Source organism: Lissotriton vulgaris, chromosome 6 (assembly GCF_964263255.1).
Source record: "Lissotriton vulgaris chromosome 6, aLisVul1.2, whole genome shotgun sequence".
In the NCBI taxonomy this organism is placed as follows: Eukaryota; Metazoa; Chordata; class Amphibia; order Caudata; family Salamandridae; genus Lissotriton; species Lissotriton vulgaris.
In genome coordinates, this window is record NC_141694.1 from 1228314393 (window position 1) to 1228334478 (window position 20086).

The 20086-nt window shown below is 44.1% G+C and overlaps 1 protein-coding gene across 1 annotated transcript in view; it reads right to left on the minus strand.

Moving 5' to 3' along the window:
* The window catches only part of SERAC1 (serine active site containing 1), a 293263-nt gene that overhangs the window by 42313 nt on the left and 230864 nt on the right, over positions 1-20086 (minus strand). The window contains exon 13 of the mRNA XM_086927320.1: positions 1006-1188. Coding sequence (XP_086783446.1) covers positions 1006-1188 — 183 coding nt within the window. The remainder of the gene's footprint in view (positions 1-1005; positions 1189-20086) is intronic.

Sequence of the window (20086 nt, forward strand, 5' to 3'; positions counted from 1 at the left end):
CAGCTATCCTTGACATCTATCCATGGACTTTACCCTGTCTGTACATACTTCTGGTCTTTGTAATACTACCACTTTCACCCTGTACAAAGGTAAGCACAATTCAGTTAAATCTTTACCCACTTAAAAAAATGGTTATCAAAGGAAAATAATATAAAATTATCAACAGCACACAATCTAACGTAAACGTCTTGGCTTCTAGTAGTTGAACAGTATTCATGTACCATCATTGCAGTGTTCCATAATACACGATTTTTCTTTACATGTAAACTGATAAGTCTAGAAGGAATGAGCAGTCAAAAACACACACATAAACCATCAAACATCTTGATGACCTTTGTTCCATTTTTGTTTGGTGACTGGTAGAGGTTCTGCCATCTTGGAATAAAGCACCTAACACTGCAACACTTCTAGCCCGAATAAAGAGTAATGTACTTGTATTAGGACGACAAGCGCTTGAATATTGGCGGGATCGACTCTTCAAAGTAGCCCCTCCAAACCAGCTACGGCCATCGTTTTGGGAAAGAGAGAGAATGACCTCTCAAAGGACGACCCTTGTTGCTAAGCAACATGACATTTCAGGATAACATTTACCTACACAACAGGCAAAGGCCTAATCACAATTTGTCAACTATACCAAAGAGCTCTGCCACTACACGAGCAGCAGAATACACATTGCCCAATCCTGAAATGTCAGGTACAAAAAAAAACTAGATCCTTTGAAGTCTGTTATTTTGTCAATACTTCTGGTAAATGAGGTACTATTTTCGATGACATGACCAAATAAACCTAATAACTAAATTGATTTGTGTAGAAAAGGTTACTACTATGGGAAGGCAAATTGTTTTCATCAGAATTTGTCTTGTGCGACGTGAGCTAGAAACACAATAATTCATTTCTAAATACAGCCACTATTCTCATATACTTTAAATGTCACTTTTTAAGGAGCACCAAGGCAGCACTGAAAAGACAGTAATTAGATGTAAATAAGTTACATGGAGGGCATACCTTTGCTTAGTTCTTTGACTTCTACGGATGGAAATAGGAGATATCTGGCACTGACCGAGTACTCGGCAAGCCTGGACCCATGATGAGGCACGCTGTAAAAAAGGACTCCTCTGGTGTTCTTAGAAAGATCTTTCATTTCTGGGTTCCGCGAAGCATCTAACAGCATCTTTTTTACCAGGAGACCTGCAAACAAACATATATAGTAGAAAAATGGGCAGGCACATTCGAAGTTTGGTTTTCCAAAGATGGAAGCAGATTATCTTTTTAATATCTTATGAGCTTTTCAGCTGAAACAGCTGGTGCTTAATATGCTATCGCAATCCCCAGAAGAAAAATTCTATTTCAAGAGACAGTCTGTTTGGGTGCTTTCTTGCTCAGGGAATAGCTTGGGTTAGGAGAAATTCTGCAATAACCAGCAGAAACTCTAGTATCCCTGTCGCTCAATGAAAGATGCAAGGCAGCGCGCACTGGACTGATGGTGGTTACAGTGTGAAGGAAGACTGACCAGGACTGCTTCTACCTGTACAAAAACTACAATATGCAGATTAACAGAGTGAAGGCATGTTAGTGAGAGACCTGGTCATACACTAGAAAGAAATGATGGGTGCCCTGGGCTTAACAATAAATAATCAGAGAAAGTAAAAAAAAAAAAAAAAACCTCTGATGTGGAGGAATGGCTGAGAAAAAATAAAATCCAAGTTCACAGAGGTGGAATTAGCGGCAAAATTGCTTGATGCCAAGGATGTTGTCTAGAAGTAAGTCTGGAGGTGTTGTGCAGCAGGTGAAGTAGCATGAGAAGTTTAGAGACATGATGCTGGGGGCAATGGTAATATCAGACAAGTAGGAGGCTGGAAATGGATGGAAGGCTGCCAACATCTTTATTTTGGCCATCCCACATGCTTAACCCAGATACACCTGGTGATGTACTCATTTTTCTTTGAGCAACTGGCCCCTTATGACGAGATAGAGTGGACACAGTGACTAAAGCTTCAAATGAAGCTGTGACATTAGACAGAGGGACCACTGGGGTTGTACTTTGAGACCTGGATCTCCTGAAAACTATCGTTGATAGAGCAGCTTTGAGGCAGGGTGGCTACAGGCGGAGGATAGATGAATATATTTTTCTAGCCTACTATGAGCAAACACAACGCTAGTGGCAACAACATCAGGTGTCTACCCCTGGATATTACGACAGCAGAATGTAAACCAGCAAAATGTAAGGTGCTGCACAATAATCAAGTTTTTGTCTTTTGCGGGGGGGGGGCGCTAGAGAGCGCACGGCGGAATGGCTGCCTCTTGAGACAGCTACGCTGGCCAGGGTCAAACAACGGGACTTTATGACGCTAAATTAGTATTGCCAATAACGAAAATAACAAAAAACGAAATCGGAAGGTATCAGGAAAGACGATGCAAAGTGTGACAAACGAGGCGGATCACGGCGAACCAGACACACGGCTTCAAAGTTTGGAAGTGCAGATGCCCGCGTTGATCTAAGATGGCGGCCCCGTGAACCAGCAGGGTCCCGCGCTCAAGCGGACTATCCACGCTGGAGGTAACGGAGGACAGAGTGAACGGCGTTGGGGAGGTGAGGAAGTGAACGCAGAGCCAAGAAATTGGGGTACCTGTTTTGCGCTGCGCGGGCACAGCAGTGGAAGTTCCTGAACGCTAATGACGGAAACGTTCTGGGGTGCAAGATGGCGGCGCGAAAGTGAGTGAAGGAAGCCCACGCCAGAATGCTCGCTGGCCTACATAGCTCCGGACCCCGACAGAACGGAATATCCAAGTCACCTCCATAGAGCCGGCTGATGTGGCACCTGCTCCCCCCCCCCCTCAACATACCGCTGATGTGTGGTGCACGGGGACCGAGGATACATGATGGCGGCGCCCATGGGAGGGTAAAGAGCGAAGGTGCAGCGTGTCAAGACATTAACGGCAGACAGGTGCAGAAGACAACCAGCAGCTACGCCAAGAGAGCGGCAAGTACTAGTGCGGCGGGTGTACCGGGAAAAGCACTAGAGAAGCCCTGTAGCGGATCCGGCCGAGAATACTTAATACCCCAGAAACTATGGACATAACGGACAGCAGCGAGGAGTGGAGAGGGGTATCGGAAGGGTCTGCTGAGCGGTGACAGCGCTGAGCAGGAAGATTGCGCAGCTAGCCGAAAACGACACTGGTGATGCACACGGAACAACGAGAAATGTGAGTAATAGCACTGAGAAAAGCGGTCTATTGTTTGACAGCGTGGGCACAAATTGGCAAAGACACTGGGCTGTGGAGGGGAAAGCATCGGCTCAAAAGGGTCACTGCATGGTGTGACACACGCTGTAGGTAACAGCGGGCAGGACTGAGCGAGCGGACGCGCATAAAAGGAAAAAAAAATTGCTAAGAATAGATATATAGTGGGAGAAGTAATAGCTAAATCCTCTCGCCTGCGAGCACGCACCGGAGGAGAAACACAACGCAAACTGACAGCAAGGGGGCAGGCAAGGATGGGGAAGCCGGAGAAAGTACAGTCCAAGCTGGCATTCGATTCCAGGAAGGCTACGAAAGGAGCAGGGGCCCCCTCTGACTCAGAAATGGATAATGAAGCTGAATCGTAAAACGGATTGGCGCAAACACTGAAAGCTATACACAAGAGTCTGTAAGATGTACACGGGAAATTGGATTCCATCACACAAAGAGTGGACAACATGGCCTCAAAACTTGACAAGCATGGTGAAAGACTGGAAGAAGCTGAAACGCGCATATCTGCGCTGGAAGATGAGTCCCAAACAACAACACAGAAATGTTCAGAGATGGACAGGGTGCTAGAAGTCATAATAAACAAGTCTGAGGAGTTGGAAGCGAGGTCTCGCCGCAACAACGTCCGCATAGCAGGGGTCCCTGAATCGACAAACACCGGGAAGATGGAGACCTATGTGGAAGACCTCCTGAAAACAAATTTTTGGGACTGAGCAGCTGTCGGCGGTACTAATTGTGGAAAGAGCGCATAGAACTCTAGCACTGAGGCCAAAATCGGGTGCTCCTCTGCGCCCGATAGTGGCGCGCCTTCTCAATTATAGAGATAGAGACGCAGTGTTGAGAATGGCGAGGGAGAAACAGACGATTGAACACCAAGGAAACAAGCTGCAATTTTACCCAGACTTCACGATCAACGTGCAAATGGCACGTAAAGAATTTGCGACAGTAAAGCAGAAGTTAAGAGAGCTGGGTATTGCATATGCAATGCTTTACCCGGCCAGATTGAAAATAGCCAAAGATGGAAAGACAACAATTTGCCAAACTCCCAAGGAAGCCAATGAGTTTGTGAAGAAATTGGGGCAGAGGCGCCGTGAACAACGCAGACAAGAGCAGAACCGAGACTCGGAGTGAAGCACGGGACCTTGCAGATAAGGAGACAGACATATTGCACACCCGGCTACGACGTGCTGCGAGTGCCATGCTAACATAATGGTGCTATACCGCAAAGGGGAGCAGAGAGTCACTAGCAGAGTGACCATGGCTACATGTTCCTCCCCCAATGGTAAAGGGTGGAATTGGTCTCTCTGGACGTGTGGTGACTTGCTGGGCATCAGGTAGAAGACTAGGAGAAGCGTGGTATTGTATTATACATGATTGCACAGAGACCAGACAAGGTCGTACTTGATGGGAACCTTGTGGTTGCAATAGAACGTAGACTGAGAGGCATCTGGACAAACCGGCACTAGCCGATTATGCAACAGCGGGGGTGGTTGGGATAGACTCTCACTGACCGTAGGGTAAATATGAAGTTGAGCATAGATAGTCAATGGGGAGAGCAGTGTCCCATACTACTATACGTGAAAATGCCACGAACGGAGAAGTATTATCATCTCACATAAGTCCCTGGCCACATCCACTATGTTGGATGAAGATGTGTGACCCGGGTGGACCCCCTAACAGGGTGACCCCCTACATTAGTTTAGATACGTTATTTGTTAATGCAAGGGTGCGTCTTTGGCATATTTGGGGTGCTGAAGTGGGTGGGGGGGAGGAGGGGGGTCGTTGGGAATGTTCAGTTCAAAATGCTGCTTTTGAGTAACACTGCAGGTAATCAGGGAATGAGAGTCACTGCTAATGCAATGCAAAGACTGCAAAGGAATCAATACACAGAGGGGCCTAGAAGCTACAACCCAGGAGATATAGAAATAGAAACAGAAAATGGGTGACAATCAGATAGAAACCGGAATAAAACTGATCACATGGAATGTGAGAGGGTTAAACAATCCTAAAAAGATCAGGCAAATACTGGCTTACCTCACACGGTTGCGTGTAGATATAGCTTTTCTCCAGGAGACACACATTGCTCCTAATACACATTCACAGATTGGGCACAGATGGGCGGAAGCGACATTTGGGGCGGCCTACTCCTCGTATTCGAGATGGGTCCAAATACTGATCAGAAGAGGGTTGAACTTCAAAGTAGAGGGCGTGCACACGGACAGTGAGGGGAGATATGTGGCTGTCACAGGATCCCTCAGGGGACACAGAATGAATCTATTGAATATATATGCCCCAAACGTTGATGACCCCATGTTTTACAATAATATCTGGATGAAAATAACGGAACTTCCGGATGTCCCGCTGGTGTGGGGTGGGGACTTTAATGTTCCCCTAAATGAGAAAGTTGACATGTCAGGGTTGTCGACTGAGTCCCACAGACAAGCACTGAAAATGCTACAGGACATATTAACGGATAGACACCTAACAGACCTCTGGTGAGCAAAACACCCAAACGTACTGGAGGCTACACACACAACGGCGGCCTATGGCAGCTGGTCGAGAATAGACTACTGGATAGGCTCCCCGGAAGTACTACACTGGATGGCAGACATAACTCATCTTCCACGATCACAGTCGGACCACAACCCAGTGTTATTAACACTAAACGTACCTAATTATGTGCCCCCACCGTTTAATTGGAGATTCAATGGGAAAGCCCTGCTTGACCCTCTATATAAAGACACAATAGGTAAGGCCATAGCGGAATACTTTGAACTCAATGCACCCACAACAGATGACCCGGGGCTACTATGGGAGGCATTCAAGGCCACAATCAGGGGAGTTTGTATTCGCACGAATGCTGGCATACTGAAAGACTTGCGACAGCAGTTGACAAGTAGAGAAGCTAAAATAAGAGAACTTGAGGTGGAATTTGCAAAGACACAGGATCAGTGCACACTAGGTAAAATCCGAGTTGAAATCTGTGAATACCAAAAGAGTGCAGAAGCAGAATTAAAATATGTGTATAATAGGAGGGTCGCTCGACCGTATGGGGAGGCTGGGAGACCCGGAGCTACACTAGCTGCAAAAATAAGTGCGCAGAGGCCGCCACCAGTGGTGGAAGAGGTGCGAAATGCAAATGGGGTGATTCGACATGATGCAAAGGGAATACTGGAAGTCTTTAGGAATACGATTGGGAAGTTGTACATGGCAGACACTACGGCTCCAACAGACGAAATAGCACAATATTGTGACGACGTGGCGCTGGCCTGGCTGTCAGATGCCCAGAGACAATACTTGTCTCTACCAGTGACGGTGGAAGAGGTCACAGAGATCATACATTCACTGCCGGCAGGTAAAGCGCCTGGGCCGGATGGATACACGGGGGAATTTTATAAGGCATTCGTAGACATGCTGGCTCCTCATATTGTGGCTATGCTGGGAGATGCTCACGAGAAAGGGACACTGCCACCTTCACTAAAAGAGGCCATGGTACTAGCACTGTTGAAACCCGACAAAGACCCAATGGCGTGCGATTCCTACAGGCCGCTCTCGCTTATAAATGTTGATACAAAAATACAAAAATCCCGGCGACTAGACTACAATGCCTGATGACCCGACTAATGCTCCCTGACCAGGCAGGCTTCGTCCAACAACACCAGAACCTTGTTTGCACTATCCTATTATTTGACACCTGATACAAAGGCTGCGGCGGTCTTACTGGACACCGCCAAAGCGTTTGACACCATAGCGTGGACATACCTGCACACTATCTTGTCCAGAATGGGATTTCCACAAATGTTTCTGAAATGGGTGAACCTCTTATACACAGCGCCCATTGCTCGCATTCGGATTAACAAATATGTCTCGGAGCCCTTTGCCATAGAGAGGGGCACCAGACAGGGCTGCCCACTCTCCCCTCTACTATTTGCTACAGCAATAGAGCCCCTAGCTTGCAAAATTCGGCAGGCACATCACTACTCGGCATTGCAGTTTCCCCAAAGACCGCTCCATATATCGCTATATGCGGATGATGTGCAGCTATATGTGCGAGACCCGAAGGACAATCTGCATCAGCTGCTGCGGGAATTTGTTAAATTTGGGTACCACTCTGGGCTCGGTATTAACTGGGCTAAATCCACGATAATACTGCTCACCGACAGCACTCTTCCATTCCCCATGGACTACCCCTTGGACTGGCAGACAGACCCGGTACGATACTTGGGGGTGTGGTTCCATAGAGACCCAGAAGTTGTAATACGCGCAAACTATGGTAGAGTGATTGCAGGGCTAGATAAAAAAATTGAACAATGGATTCAGCTGCCACTATCCCTGGCGGATAGAATAGCGATAGTAAAAATGGTAATGCTACCAAAGTTACTCTACTTATTTAATAATATCCAGATCAAACCACCTGCACCAGTATTCCAGGCGATAAAATCTGCAACACTAAAGCTGATATGGGCAGGTAAAACGGCTCGAATAGATCTTCACACATTGACGTCGACGTTCGCGATAGGGGGAATCAAAGTACCAGACTTTCTACTGTACTATATGTGCGCACAGGCTCAATATGCCCACTTTTGGTACCACACGGTCCCATTTCTTACACACGTAGCGGTCGGGGAGGGGGACGCCCTACCTGTACCGCTGGATGCCATATTGACACATAGCAGACCCCCGTTGCACAAGCAAGATATAAATACAATAGATGCAACAGCTGGAGCGTGGCGACTAATGGCCAAGAAGGTGAACAAGCAGCCACTATATTCTCCGGAGCTGCCGTTGCATCATCATCCGGCGTTATCGGTCACACAAGAGAAGGTGGGGATGGAGCTCCTTAAACGGGTGGGAATGAACACAATAGGAGACTTATACCATGAAGGTAGGGTTAAGACATTAGAAGACCTAGATTATATCCAAAACCAATCAACACTGTTTCGGTTCACATACTATAGGCTGCAAAGAGCACTTAAAACGCATTACCCGAACTACCCGGCAGAACCCGATGTATTTTTGACTCTACAAATGCTACTGACGACACCAGACCCCAAACACCTAGTGTCCAGATTATATGCATCACTGCAGGCTGAAATAGGCGATACAGCGCAAAAAGCAATCCAGAAGTGGAATACTTGCTTGGATACACCGATCACTGAAGATGAATGGAGGGTGGCGGGCACGATCACTGAATTACTAACCCCAAACAGAAATCTACGATTAATACACATTAAATATTTACATCACACATATCACACGCCGCTCAGACTGCACAAATATGGACTGCGCGCAGACGCCAGATGCCTAAGATGTGGAACAGATAACGCTGATTTTATACACATGGCATGGTACTGTAGGGAAGTGGCGCAATTTTGGTTGACTGTAACAGATATATTGGGCAAGATGGTGGACCGCAAGATTGAGTGTACTATACGAGCGTGCTTACTGGGTCTCCTGCCGACTATTAGGGCAAGAAAACGTACGTTTTGTGTAATAGCCCTCCTTATGGCGAAAGGAAGAATAGCGATTTGTTAGGGGGTAAAGAGACACTGCTAATCAAACAATGGATCAGTGACATGGTGTATTGTAAAGACACGTTGAAACTGTATGAGAAAGAACTACCGCTACGAGCAAGACCAAAAGACTACTGGCAATTTTTAGTGGATTATTTGACTGGACAGTTGTAACATGTTTGAGACGTAATGTATATGGCTATGATGTGACATGTGTGTAATGTGATCTATTGGACAAAGAGTGTTATAATGCAGCAGAGTTGTAAGAGTTACGAAAGCCTCGTGTTTAGACGCTAGACGTCTTAGGTTGTATTTGAAATGCCAATAAAAATACATTTAAAAAAAATAAAATTAAAAAAAAAGTTTTTGTCTTTTCAAAGTGGGAAGTGTGCAATCTTTTCAGTATGGGCTTTAGTCCGCTACCTGATTTCTGCATGGAGCTTTTGCAAGCTCCATCTTTGGGTTGCACCTCTTGATACTCCTTAGAAGTCACAACTGGATATAGCATGGTTTTCAGAAAGAATAGGTGACATTTGTTTTGCAGAGGTAGTGATTTGGCTGAGAGTGTTCTTCTTTCTCTTCCTGCATGCCCCACTTTAGCCTTTCCTGGTTATGCCCTAAAAGATTCTTTCATATGTTCTTCCCTGTGGTGTTTACCTGCTGGGTTATAGTTCAGAGGGCATATATAATCTTTCCAAAAACGATGGAGGACTAAGAAGCTGCAAGAGTGAATCAGATGAAGGGAACCATACAACAGTACTTGCTTGCCTTTAGATGAAGTTACACTTAAAAAGATTGAAACCTAGAATGTTACTCATACACTTACAAAAACATGTTTTAAACTTGTTAATGGTTTGTATAACTTTCTAGCTAAAAATGTCAGCTTTGAAAAAGAGAAGCATTTCTATGTTTTTTTTTAAAATCCGAAATAACTAGTATGATCTCTTTGACCGCATCGCTGCTGCGGCGATTTTTGCGCTGTGCGGCTTTTTTAAAATAACCGCGTTACATGACGAGTTCAGCTCGTCATCAGCACATGCCACCCGTGGGTGATGACGAGCTGAGCTCGTCATCAGCATCGAAAGGGTTAAAAACTTCTTTCACTAAGCAAACAATAACTACCTTTTTGAAATGCAATAGTCTATTATGCAGTATATTACAGGTGTCTAACAGTAATCATCTTCGAGTAGGCTTGACGCCTAATACTCAGCTCCAGCACCAACATTAAGAACCCTATGTTAGAGGATAAAATGTAAATGTGCTTTTCATGCTGCTCAACACCCTGGTCTTACCATGTACGTGAAGGGTGCTCTTATCCAGTGTGAGAAAGGCCTCCATCCAGGCCCAGACAAAACACTGTCCAGCACACCAATCTGTTCCCCGCTTTAACCAGCAGTCTCTTAATGGTATTCCAGGAAAGTGTTGGAGCTTGATCCCTGATCAATACTTACAAATGGTTCAGAGGGATGACACAACTTCTTTGAATCCAGTTCCTTAATCGGCCTACTCCTGAGCAGAGCCTGGACTCCAGGAACCTTTAGAAGCCTAAATAAGCACTGTTTAATCTACAGCCCTCTTCTGCCTCTTTCCCTTGTTTTCTGTCATCAGTTATCCCCACAATTGTCCTTACAACCTCCTGTTTCCGTATCACTAATTTCATTGACCAGGAAACCTCATACGACAGACCCAAACATAATGCTGGCATTCAGACGAGCTAAATGAAGTATGCCAGTAACACACTGACTCACCTCACACTTCACAAACTCAACAACTATCCCCCACCTTATGCACCTTAGCTCATTGGCTGATGCACTAGTTAAGAAAGCCCTTCCAGTAGCTTACGACACAGACTATCTGTGGCAAAATCACTCACACCAATTAAGAATGAAATTACGTCTATTCTGGATGCCCCTAATGGAGCTTTGTGCCAGTCTTCTTGCCGGATACATAAGCGCCTCCCAGGAACAGTTTGCAGAGGTGGTGACTAGTAGCCACTGCCCCATATCTGTTCTTAAATAGCTCTATCAATCAACAAACCAGAGCCCCTTGATAAGATAATGGAAAATGTGCCAACATTAAAGCAAAATCAGACTCGGTGATCCTAAAACAGTCATAAAAATAATGTTAAAATGCAGCCTTCATATGCAACTGAAAGTAAGGGAATTGCAGAAGCACAGAAATTTGGTACAGTCCTGTCAGTAAGAATTAGGCCTTTTGGCTCACCCACATTACAGAGGAGTTACAAGTTACTCGTTAAAGAGATTCTTGTACTCTACATATGCAGGGTGCTAAAGCACTTTTGCACAAAAACAGAATGAAAGCAACGTAGAGACCCCGCCATTGGCACAAACCTGCTTGTTCGTAGGCCATGTCTTCAACAAGAGTGCTGCATTCTTCTTAGGGCCATATCATTATTCATCAATACCAATCAACCAACTCCGGTAAGATATTCTACACCATAATTAAAGATACCTTCTGACACAGTGAGTATCTCTTCGCTCAAAATACAGTGAAGATGAATGCCAAGTGAGATGCATTGTTGTTGCAACCCAGGAGTTTTCTCTGCAGAACAATAAATGGCCCTGACGGGCAATGGGTTTTCTCTCTGTGAGTACCAGCCTTTTACCTGTGTCTGTTTTCCTGCCTAGGATGGTCGTATTCTTAATGTTGTTTCTGGATAAGAATTATCAGTGACGGATGCCCACCCTAACAAGGGCGGGGCTTGTGCCATTATAACTCCGCTGCCCAGTGGCAGACCGGCTGCCAGGACACATGATTCCACCGTCTGAGTTGGCAAAGGCTCCATCAGCAAAAACCTAGCAGTTCCACACAACTAAATTTGACAGAAAAGTCCTAAGATTGGGCAAGTGTAACCCCTTCACATTTATGGAGGAGATCCTGCGTCTCCAAACTATAAATCAGGAACTTAGTGTTCACAAAAAATAAGACTTGTAACTCAAAACCAATGGAACATGCTACCAATAAGCCACCTATAAGGTTTTTACATTGAATGTATGTGCATAAATAAGATGTTGGTAAGGACTATCCCACTGTGCAACAGTCCAAAATACAAGAGAGAACCAAGCACAAACAGAACCCTTGGGACAAAAAGACTAACAGAAATTTTGACATATATGTTTTCATCCAGATAAACCCTGAGCTCCTCCTAAAAAATGGATTATAGAATATCTGTTCTATGTATAAACGTGGGTTTGGGAACATCTGCACTACCTTCGCAGAAACACCCAGGAAGAAACATGGACAAATGATTTCCTGATTCATATGAAAATCCAACAGCATTTTCATTTTATTAATGTTTTTAAAAAGAGGAGGCGTACTTTTCACGAACCTCACAGCGGGTCATTTCAGGATTGGCAGTGTGGGAGATCAGCCATCTAGTGATAGTTCTTCAACCTTATTTTGGTGAGGAACCACCAACTAACCACTGGTTGATTAAAAAAAGGTCCACTACCTTTACTGCGTAAGAAGAGCACGCATCGCAATGGGGTCCTTCTACTTGGCTCTGCCACGCAGGGACTGGCAGGAAAGAAAATCAGCAATTGCCACCCAGTGCAGAAAGAAAGCTCTTGCGACATGGCCATTCACATTTTGTTTTGCAGAAATAAATACCCACTTTGGAGATTTGTTGCTGCGGAGCACAAACACTGCCAGCCTGCCCCCCCCATGACCTCAATGCCCTTTCGGCAAAATAATCCCCACCCAAATGGTGGAAATGTATAAATAGGACAGGAGGTCCAAATTATCTCCTTTATCCCTAATGAAAAGTGCATGGGGTTTCTCAAAGAAAAGATCTTGCTACTCGTTTACCTTCCTTGCTTATGATTAAGGCTCTCTGTTTTTACAGATTTTTACATATAAATACAGACAGAAAACATTTATTTTCGTGTCTGTATTTGTTTTTATATGCGGATAAAAACGGAAATTCGGTTTCTTTTTGAGTAATTCTGAATACTGTCAGCCATGACTGCCAAGCCAATATCTATGTGGATCGATAGGTAAGGGGGGTTAAAAAAGGAAGGGATTTTAATAACAGGCTTTAACCCCTTTCGTGCATTTGTCGGCTAACGGCCGTCGCAAGCACTACCTCCGTAGCGCTGCGCACGTCCGTTGGCCGCCGCGACCCCGCCCACTCCGCTAAACCGCCGCCCCACGGTGGAATTGCTGCCGCGGTTAAGTGGTTAACAGCGGTCGATAAATATACACAAGGTTGATACTGAAGTTTGCATATTTTCATACAAGTGCATTGATTTATCTTCAGTGGGTCTTCGCAGCATTGAAACCTGCAGGAATATAAGCATGAGTGCATATTTGTCGATTAAATCAATGTGGAAATATGCTAATTTCAGCTTCATTTTTTCGCAAAACCCCAAATAAATATGGATAAATAAGATTAAAATTAGCAAAAAATAAATATGGATAAATACAGATGGAAATGACAAAAAAAAATACCATAAAACCGGGAGCCCTACTTATGGTTTACAATAAGTTTAAAATTAATATCATAGCTATTCACAAACAAGAAAATAAATCAGAGTGTGGCAAAACAGATATGAGCAAACCTATTACATATCAAATCACATTTGAGCTAATCACAATTTGCATCCGAGCCAATAATGATAAAACATCCTTTAAATGACAAACAGGACAGGGCCCCCTGGTAACAGACTAGGGGCCAGATGTATGACCATTCCATTTGCGGGTTCAAAAGTGCGACTCGCAAAATGGAGCGTACGACTGTGTCTCTGACACATTTAGGGATTCCCAATGGGGTCGTAAATAAACTGCCTCTTCAATATTCACGAGGCAGGTCGTAATTTGCGATCCACTGGGAATGGGCTACAATCATATGGATGGTGGCCTGCTGGGGACAGAAGACTACCATGTCTGTGCTTGCGTTTTAAATAAAGCAATGTTTTTTTTCATAGGCAGCCCGTTTTCCTTAAAAGAAAATGGGATGTTTTTAACAGAAAAAAAAATTAAGTTTTCTTTTAATTTTTTAAGGGCAGGCAGTGGTCCGTGGGACCACTGCCTGCTGTTAAAAATATTTTTGCTGTCAAACACAAGGGGGAAAGACCCCTTCCTGTTCGTGACTGGCTTATGTAAAGTTAGCTTCTGGACACAAGCTGCTCATAAAATACTTTATTCGTATAGACAACACACCATAGGCAGGTCTGCACGGCAGTGAGCAAAGCCCGTAAAATCTGTCGCCTGTCAAACTCAGCTCAGCTGTCAACATTCCAGGGGGCAGCTGACCAATGACGCGCAAGGAAAGGCACGAGCTAGGGAGGGTAAGGGGAAGAAAGAACGGAAGGACTAACCACAACACATCTCCTTCCCTATGAAACAAAGGAAGGCTAGAAACTTGCTACCGTCTTAAGCTGTAACATATTCAAGATTGTCAGTCAAATACAAAGTCTTTATATTTGCTTGGTTTGCTCAGAATGCGGCCATAGCTGCTGGTGCTTGTGCTGGCTTCTCCGACACCTTCCGTGGGCCTACTACCTGTGTCCTCAGTAGATGTGTCCACCCCACTCACGGTGTCACCTGTTTCTTTTGAGTTGACATCATACTCCACTTCCCCATCACCAGAAGTCTCCTGTTCTGAGTCTGTACAACTTGTCTCCACACTTTCCTGTGGCTCCACAGACTGGTCCGAGCTTAGAGTTCTGTCCATTCCAATAGATTCAATGCATTCTTGGTTTTGCCTCGTTCTGATATCTGTACTCTCCATTGCTGCACCGAATTGACTGTCTTCTACATCTTCCTCATTATCCGTACATTCCAGCTTGTGTCCGCTCTGCTCGTCACTACGTTTCTTTTCCATTAGTTCTTTTACCTCTGATCCGTGACACATTGCCATCATTGAAGCATGCCATACTTTTCCATCACTAAGTAATGCAGAGTTGCAAAAAACTTCAACCACCTCTAAGGGTGAGGAATATCTATTCTACCCGTTGACTACATGTCCACTTTTTTTAATCCTCACCTTGTCCCCTACCTTGACGCACACTTCTTTGTAGTTCTTGCTCATCATGCTTTTCTTTGTAAATTGCTTGTGTGTTCTTGATCCTTTCCCTAATGGTTTCCACGGCCCATTTGGTTGTTCTCGCTGACTTGAGCCACCCGATGTTGTCTTTGGAAATGGGTGTTCTCCCCCTCATTACTTCGAATGGGCTCACTAATGTTTTTTCACCTGGAGTAATCCTGTACCCCCATATCATCTCCTTTACTTCCTTTCTCCAACATTTTCCACTTTTGTTAGACAACTGGATGATCCCTTTTATCACCCGCTTAAATCTTTCCATGGCGCCATTTCCCGCCGGATGAAATACTGAAGTTGTTTTGTGGATGATGCCGTTCCTAGCAATGAACTTTTTTAAAGCCTCCAAAGTGAATTGGCTGCTATTGTCGCTAACAATAGTTTTCGGAATACCTTCCCTGGTGAACACATCGTCCATGAATGTTAATATGTCGCATGTGTCCGCCTTCTTGCACACCTTCATTTCTGGCCATTTGGACAGATGGTCCAGCATTACTATTATGTACACCTGTTCATCCTGCCATCTTCTGGGTCCTGTTATGTCCACTCCGACCCTCTCCCACGGCATGTTATAGCACGTCAAAGGTTTCAATGTAGGCCGGAGAATTGTTTGTGATTTGTCTGAATTTTCACAATCTACACAGTCTCTTACCACTCTTTCTATTTCTAAGACTGGCTCCGAGCTGTTTGGGTTAAGTGTAATGCAAAGCATCCCCTGGTCTTTCCATCCTAATACTGACGGGCCTGTAGCCGCCACATACAATTTGCTGCACATTTCTCTCTCCTTGAAGAAGAAAGGTACCTCTCTGTACCCCAGAAGCTTTATTGGTACCCCAGTAAATGTTTTCAACGTTATGTCAGGCTTCTCCAATCTTTTTCCCAAGACACGTTTAAAATTTCCTTCCCACACTTCGTGGTTGACAATGGTGCATGGTGAACCTGAGTCTGCAATTATTTCAAGCTCTACACCTCCTATTTCAAACTGGTTTCTTCTTATTGTCTTTGTTGTCACCTTTGTTATCTGATGTCTCTGACACATTTAATACGCAGAAATCATATTCCGACTCTTCCGATGAGTTTTCCTCATCCTCCTCTTCCTCTTGAACATATTTTACTTTCATTTTTCCACTTCTCTTGCATGCTTTTTGGAAATGTCCCACCAATCCACACTTGCTGCATTTGGTGTTCCTCGCCGGGCAGATCCAATCATTAGCTAGGTGCCTGTTACTATTACAGCGATAACATCTTAGGTCGCCATATGTATTTTCTTTACTGTTGGTTCCTGTACTATCCTTAACCCTGCTACTATAATTTGTAATTTTTCTCCTTGTTGCATTAACTTTTGCCACCACATTCGGTTCTTCTTTGTTATCCTTTTCTCATTGATCACTTCCTTTGCGCATCTCCCAGTGAGTTCAGCTTATTTTAAAATGTCTATTACCTGTTGTAAGGGCTTCTCGCTTTTGGCCCACAAAGCATCCTGTATATTATGATTCGCGGTACACATAACTATTTGGTCCCTTATAAGGTCGTCGTGTAAATTTCCGAATTTGCATGTGAGTGCTATGTTTTTTAAAGCTGCCACATACTCATCAACGCTCTCCTCTTTACCCTGTTTCCTCCTGTAGAATTTGTACCTGTGTACTGCGACACACACCACTGACTTATAATAACAATCCAAATCCTCCATAGCGTCCTCATACACATTTCTGTCTGCCGCCTCATGGCTCTTCTTAGCAGCATTATTGTACACCTTAAGACCACCTGCTCCTAAACAGTGCAATAATATTTTTTTCTTTTCCTCAGGTTTTAATGGTTCATCCTCTGTGTCAAATGTGGATATATAATTGCAAACATATTCTTTTCACTCTTCCCATTTTATTGTAGGAGAACCGTCTCCTTTTAAAAATGGCTCTGGTGGCTGCAAGTTGTATATGTTGCTGTTTGCCATGTTAATTTGTGCTTGCTGTTTTTTTTTCTTTATTGCATAAAGAACTTTTCTTTGATTTATTACCGTCTATTTCATTTACTTTTACTCGTTTCCGTGTTAACTTTCAAAAGGATACTGTTTGCTTTGTTTTTCTCTTGTAGGGTTCGCCGTTTTTCTACTGCAAAATCGCGTTGCGCCAATGTTTTTTTTTTCCGTGTTATATTATATAGCTTAGTTAACACACCTAAGATGGCGCCCAACGCAATGACGTCAAATGCGCCAATGCGCACTTCTCAGTCACCTCACACAGCTCCCCTCGCGTACTTACTCACACGATGGTTACACACGAAGTGAGTGTTCAGCCTTATCTCATTTTCTACGCGTATTTTACGCATAAATTGTTTGTTTAAATGTCATTTTACGCTAAGTTCGTTCCACTTACTTTTTTTTTGCTTTTTACCACGGATCGGCAGGCAACAGGCTTGTGTTGGTTATGTGTTCAGTTCTGTTACGGTTCGAAAGTGTCCTATTCACTTCCCTCAAATATTCTTAGTTGCGCCTTTTCTCATGTTACTTGCTTCTTTTCTTTATGCCGAACCGAGTTTGATTCACTTCAAATTATTGTCCACGGAACCGCTCACGTCTTCTTGTACACCGAAACCTCTTTATTACCTTCGTTTTAATTTGTTCCGCTTTATCTTTCTGTCTCCTACCGTATTTTTATTCACTTCGTGACAAGCCGTTTTTCTTTCAAGTTTTCCGGTTTTCTTGTCTCACCGTATCATATTTCCTTTTTTGCACTTATTTCGCGTTGGTTCTCTGGTGTGTTGTCTCCTCGTCGCCAATTTGTAAAGTTAGCTTCTGGACAGAAGCTGCTCATAAAATACTTTATTCGTAAAGACAACACACCATAGGCAGGTCTGCACGGCAGTGAGCAAAGCCCGTAAAATCTGTCAACTGTCAAACTCAGCTCAGCTGTCAACATTCCAGCTGGCAGCTGACCAATGACGCGCAAGGAAAGGCACGCGCTAGGGAGGGTAAGGGGAAGAAAGGAAGGACTAACCAAAACAGCTTACCACCAACTGTGATTGTTTTACGACCACAAAATAATCGTACATCCCCCTGCGAGACTCTATGACGAAGGGATGCCCTTGGCCCCCCCTTCCTAATAGCGACTCGCAAACCCCCATTCTGAGAGTTGGTAATAGTGTCATATGGTTACTACGTTTCTATATATTGTGTTAAGTTAGCATGAGCTTATTAAATGTTTAAACGCAATATTTTCTTTCAGCTTGAGTTTGCACACGACACCTAATTGTTATTGTAGCTTTCAACCTAGACGAAAGATGTGGTTTATTGGAGAATAATATGTTATTGCTCTGGTATCAGTCGTGCTTGGTACACTTGGTACAACTGTCTGTACACCGAGAACTGCACACTCTAAGAATAACCTAACACAAGGTTGCTGAAGGCCTGATCCTCGCACCACGTTAGACATAACACAAATAATGTTGCTGCCAACATTGGGCTCTACGCGGGTTTAAGATACAGTTACAGGGAATGAATCAACACACTTGATGCTTCGCATGCAGAGAGCTGGTAGCTGTTGATGTGATCTCCTCCTACTGAGAATTAGAGGTATGGGTCCGCCCTGCTAGAACCCAGATGAGACCTTCTTAGAAATAATATAATATGCTAATTAGGGTGCGCGAAATATAGGTGATACAGAATTCTACAGATTTTTGCATCATAACATGCTATCACCTTTTGCTTATTATGGATTAGTGACTATGCTGATAACTCTGATTTTTATAATATGTATGTTGATATTATACAAGATACTGCGTTTGAGAATGTTGCATTGAAAAATAAACATTTCAAACTTGCACGTGTGTTCTTTGCCTCCCAGTTTCGGTTTGTAATGATTATATAACGAAAGAGTGTTCATGTGTTCCACGATACCTGAGGTATTCTAAGTTCATGTTCTGGATTGTCTAAGTCATTGGTAAGTTATTACTACCGATGAGACACTGTAGCTAGCTTGGTAAGGGGATTTCTGAAACAAAGGTGAGTTTTGGGTCACCCTAACTCACCCAGGTTCTAGATCTCTGTGCACAGTTCTGTGGGAGAACGGAAACCCTGCTACATGGCGCCCATACGTTGATTGGCCTTATATCATGACATTCGAGTAGTATATCATTCAAACCTTAACGCCTTCATTCCCGTTTCCGGAAAACGGCAGTGTCGGAAAAACCCACCTTTTTTTGAAATAGGTCATTTTCAAGCTTGAATCTATCTGTAAACGGTTTCTTTGAATTACTACCCAGTTGTGCTACAAAGTAATCTTTGTTTTTTCACATTCCTGTGCTGACATGGCACAAGCCGTAGACATCCCGCAGCATATTCGCATTGCGGTGCGTGACCATTTGCGGATTTATGATGTTCCTATGGAAGGCTTGGCTGTCGTTCTGGTAGTGAGTGCGGAACATGCTTACCCGTACGAACTGTTTTATTCGTGGGTGACGTTTCCGCCAGTGGACGCTAATTCTGGAGTGTTCCATTCATACACTGCTTCAGCTGTACCGGCTGCGTATGCTCCGAACAGAGCACTGGAGGTTCCTATTGATGCTTGGCAGCATGGAGTTTGGTTTGGTGGCGCCCTACCACACTCATTATCGGCTTCGAGGTTAGGTCGAGACATGGTCTTTGCCATACACTTACAGATGCCTAAAAGAGGGAAATGAAGTGAATCTGAATGGTGAAGAATGTACACAGTCGCCTGACCGCTCACTAATATGCAGACACATCCAGTTGCATGGTTCTTGTAATCAGGACAAGCCTAATTTGGCCTGTGTTTTGAAAGGGACACCAGTTCCTGCAATAGTTCCCACGTTCACTTTATTGTCCAACGGTAGTTATTTACTTTTGAATAACGAACTGTGTTGTGGGTTACAGGCCGGTATCGCTTATGTGGTAACCGTTTCAGAGAGGGTGGTTTGCTGCAAGAATGTGTTATATCCACCCACGCATGGGAATTCAGATGTTTCAATTTGGCCACGAATACCAACCTTGAAAGCTGAGTTCAATGGTTTAAGCCGTATAAGAGCCCTATTGTCTCAAAAGCAGGTGGCCCTGAGCTCTGCCCGCGAAACTTATGTCCTTCACATAGCAAACACACGCACAGAGGTGCAGGCACTTTTAAGTACTGATTTGCCGTTTCATTTCTCCGAGCTGGTTCATCAAATCTTCAATGCCTCCTCCACGATCGGCCTGGCTCATTTTTTTAAAATGGTTAGCAGTGGTCTCGTGACTACATTTGAAAAAGTATTTGGTATT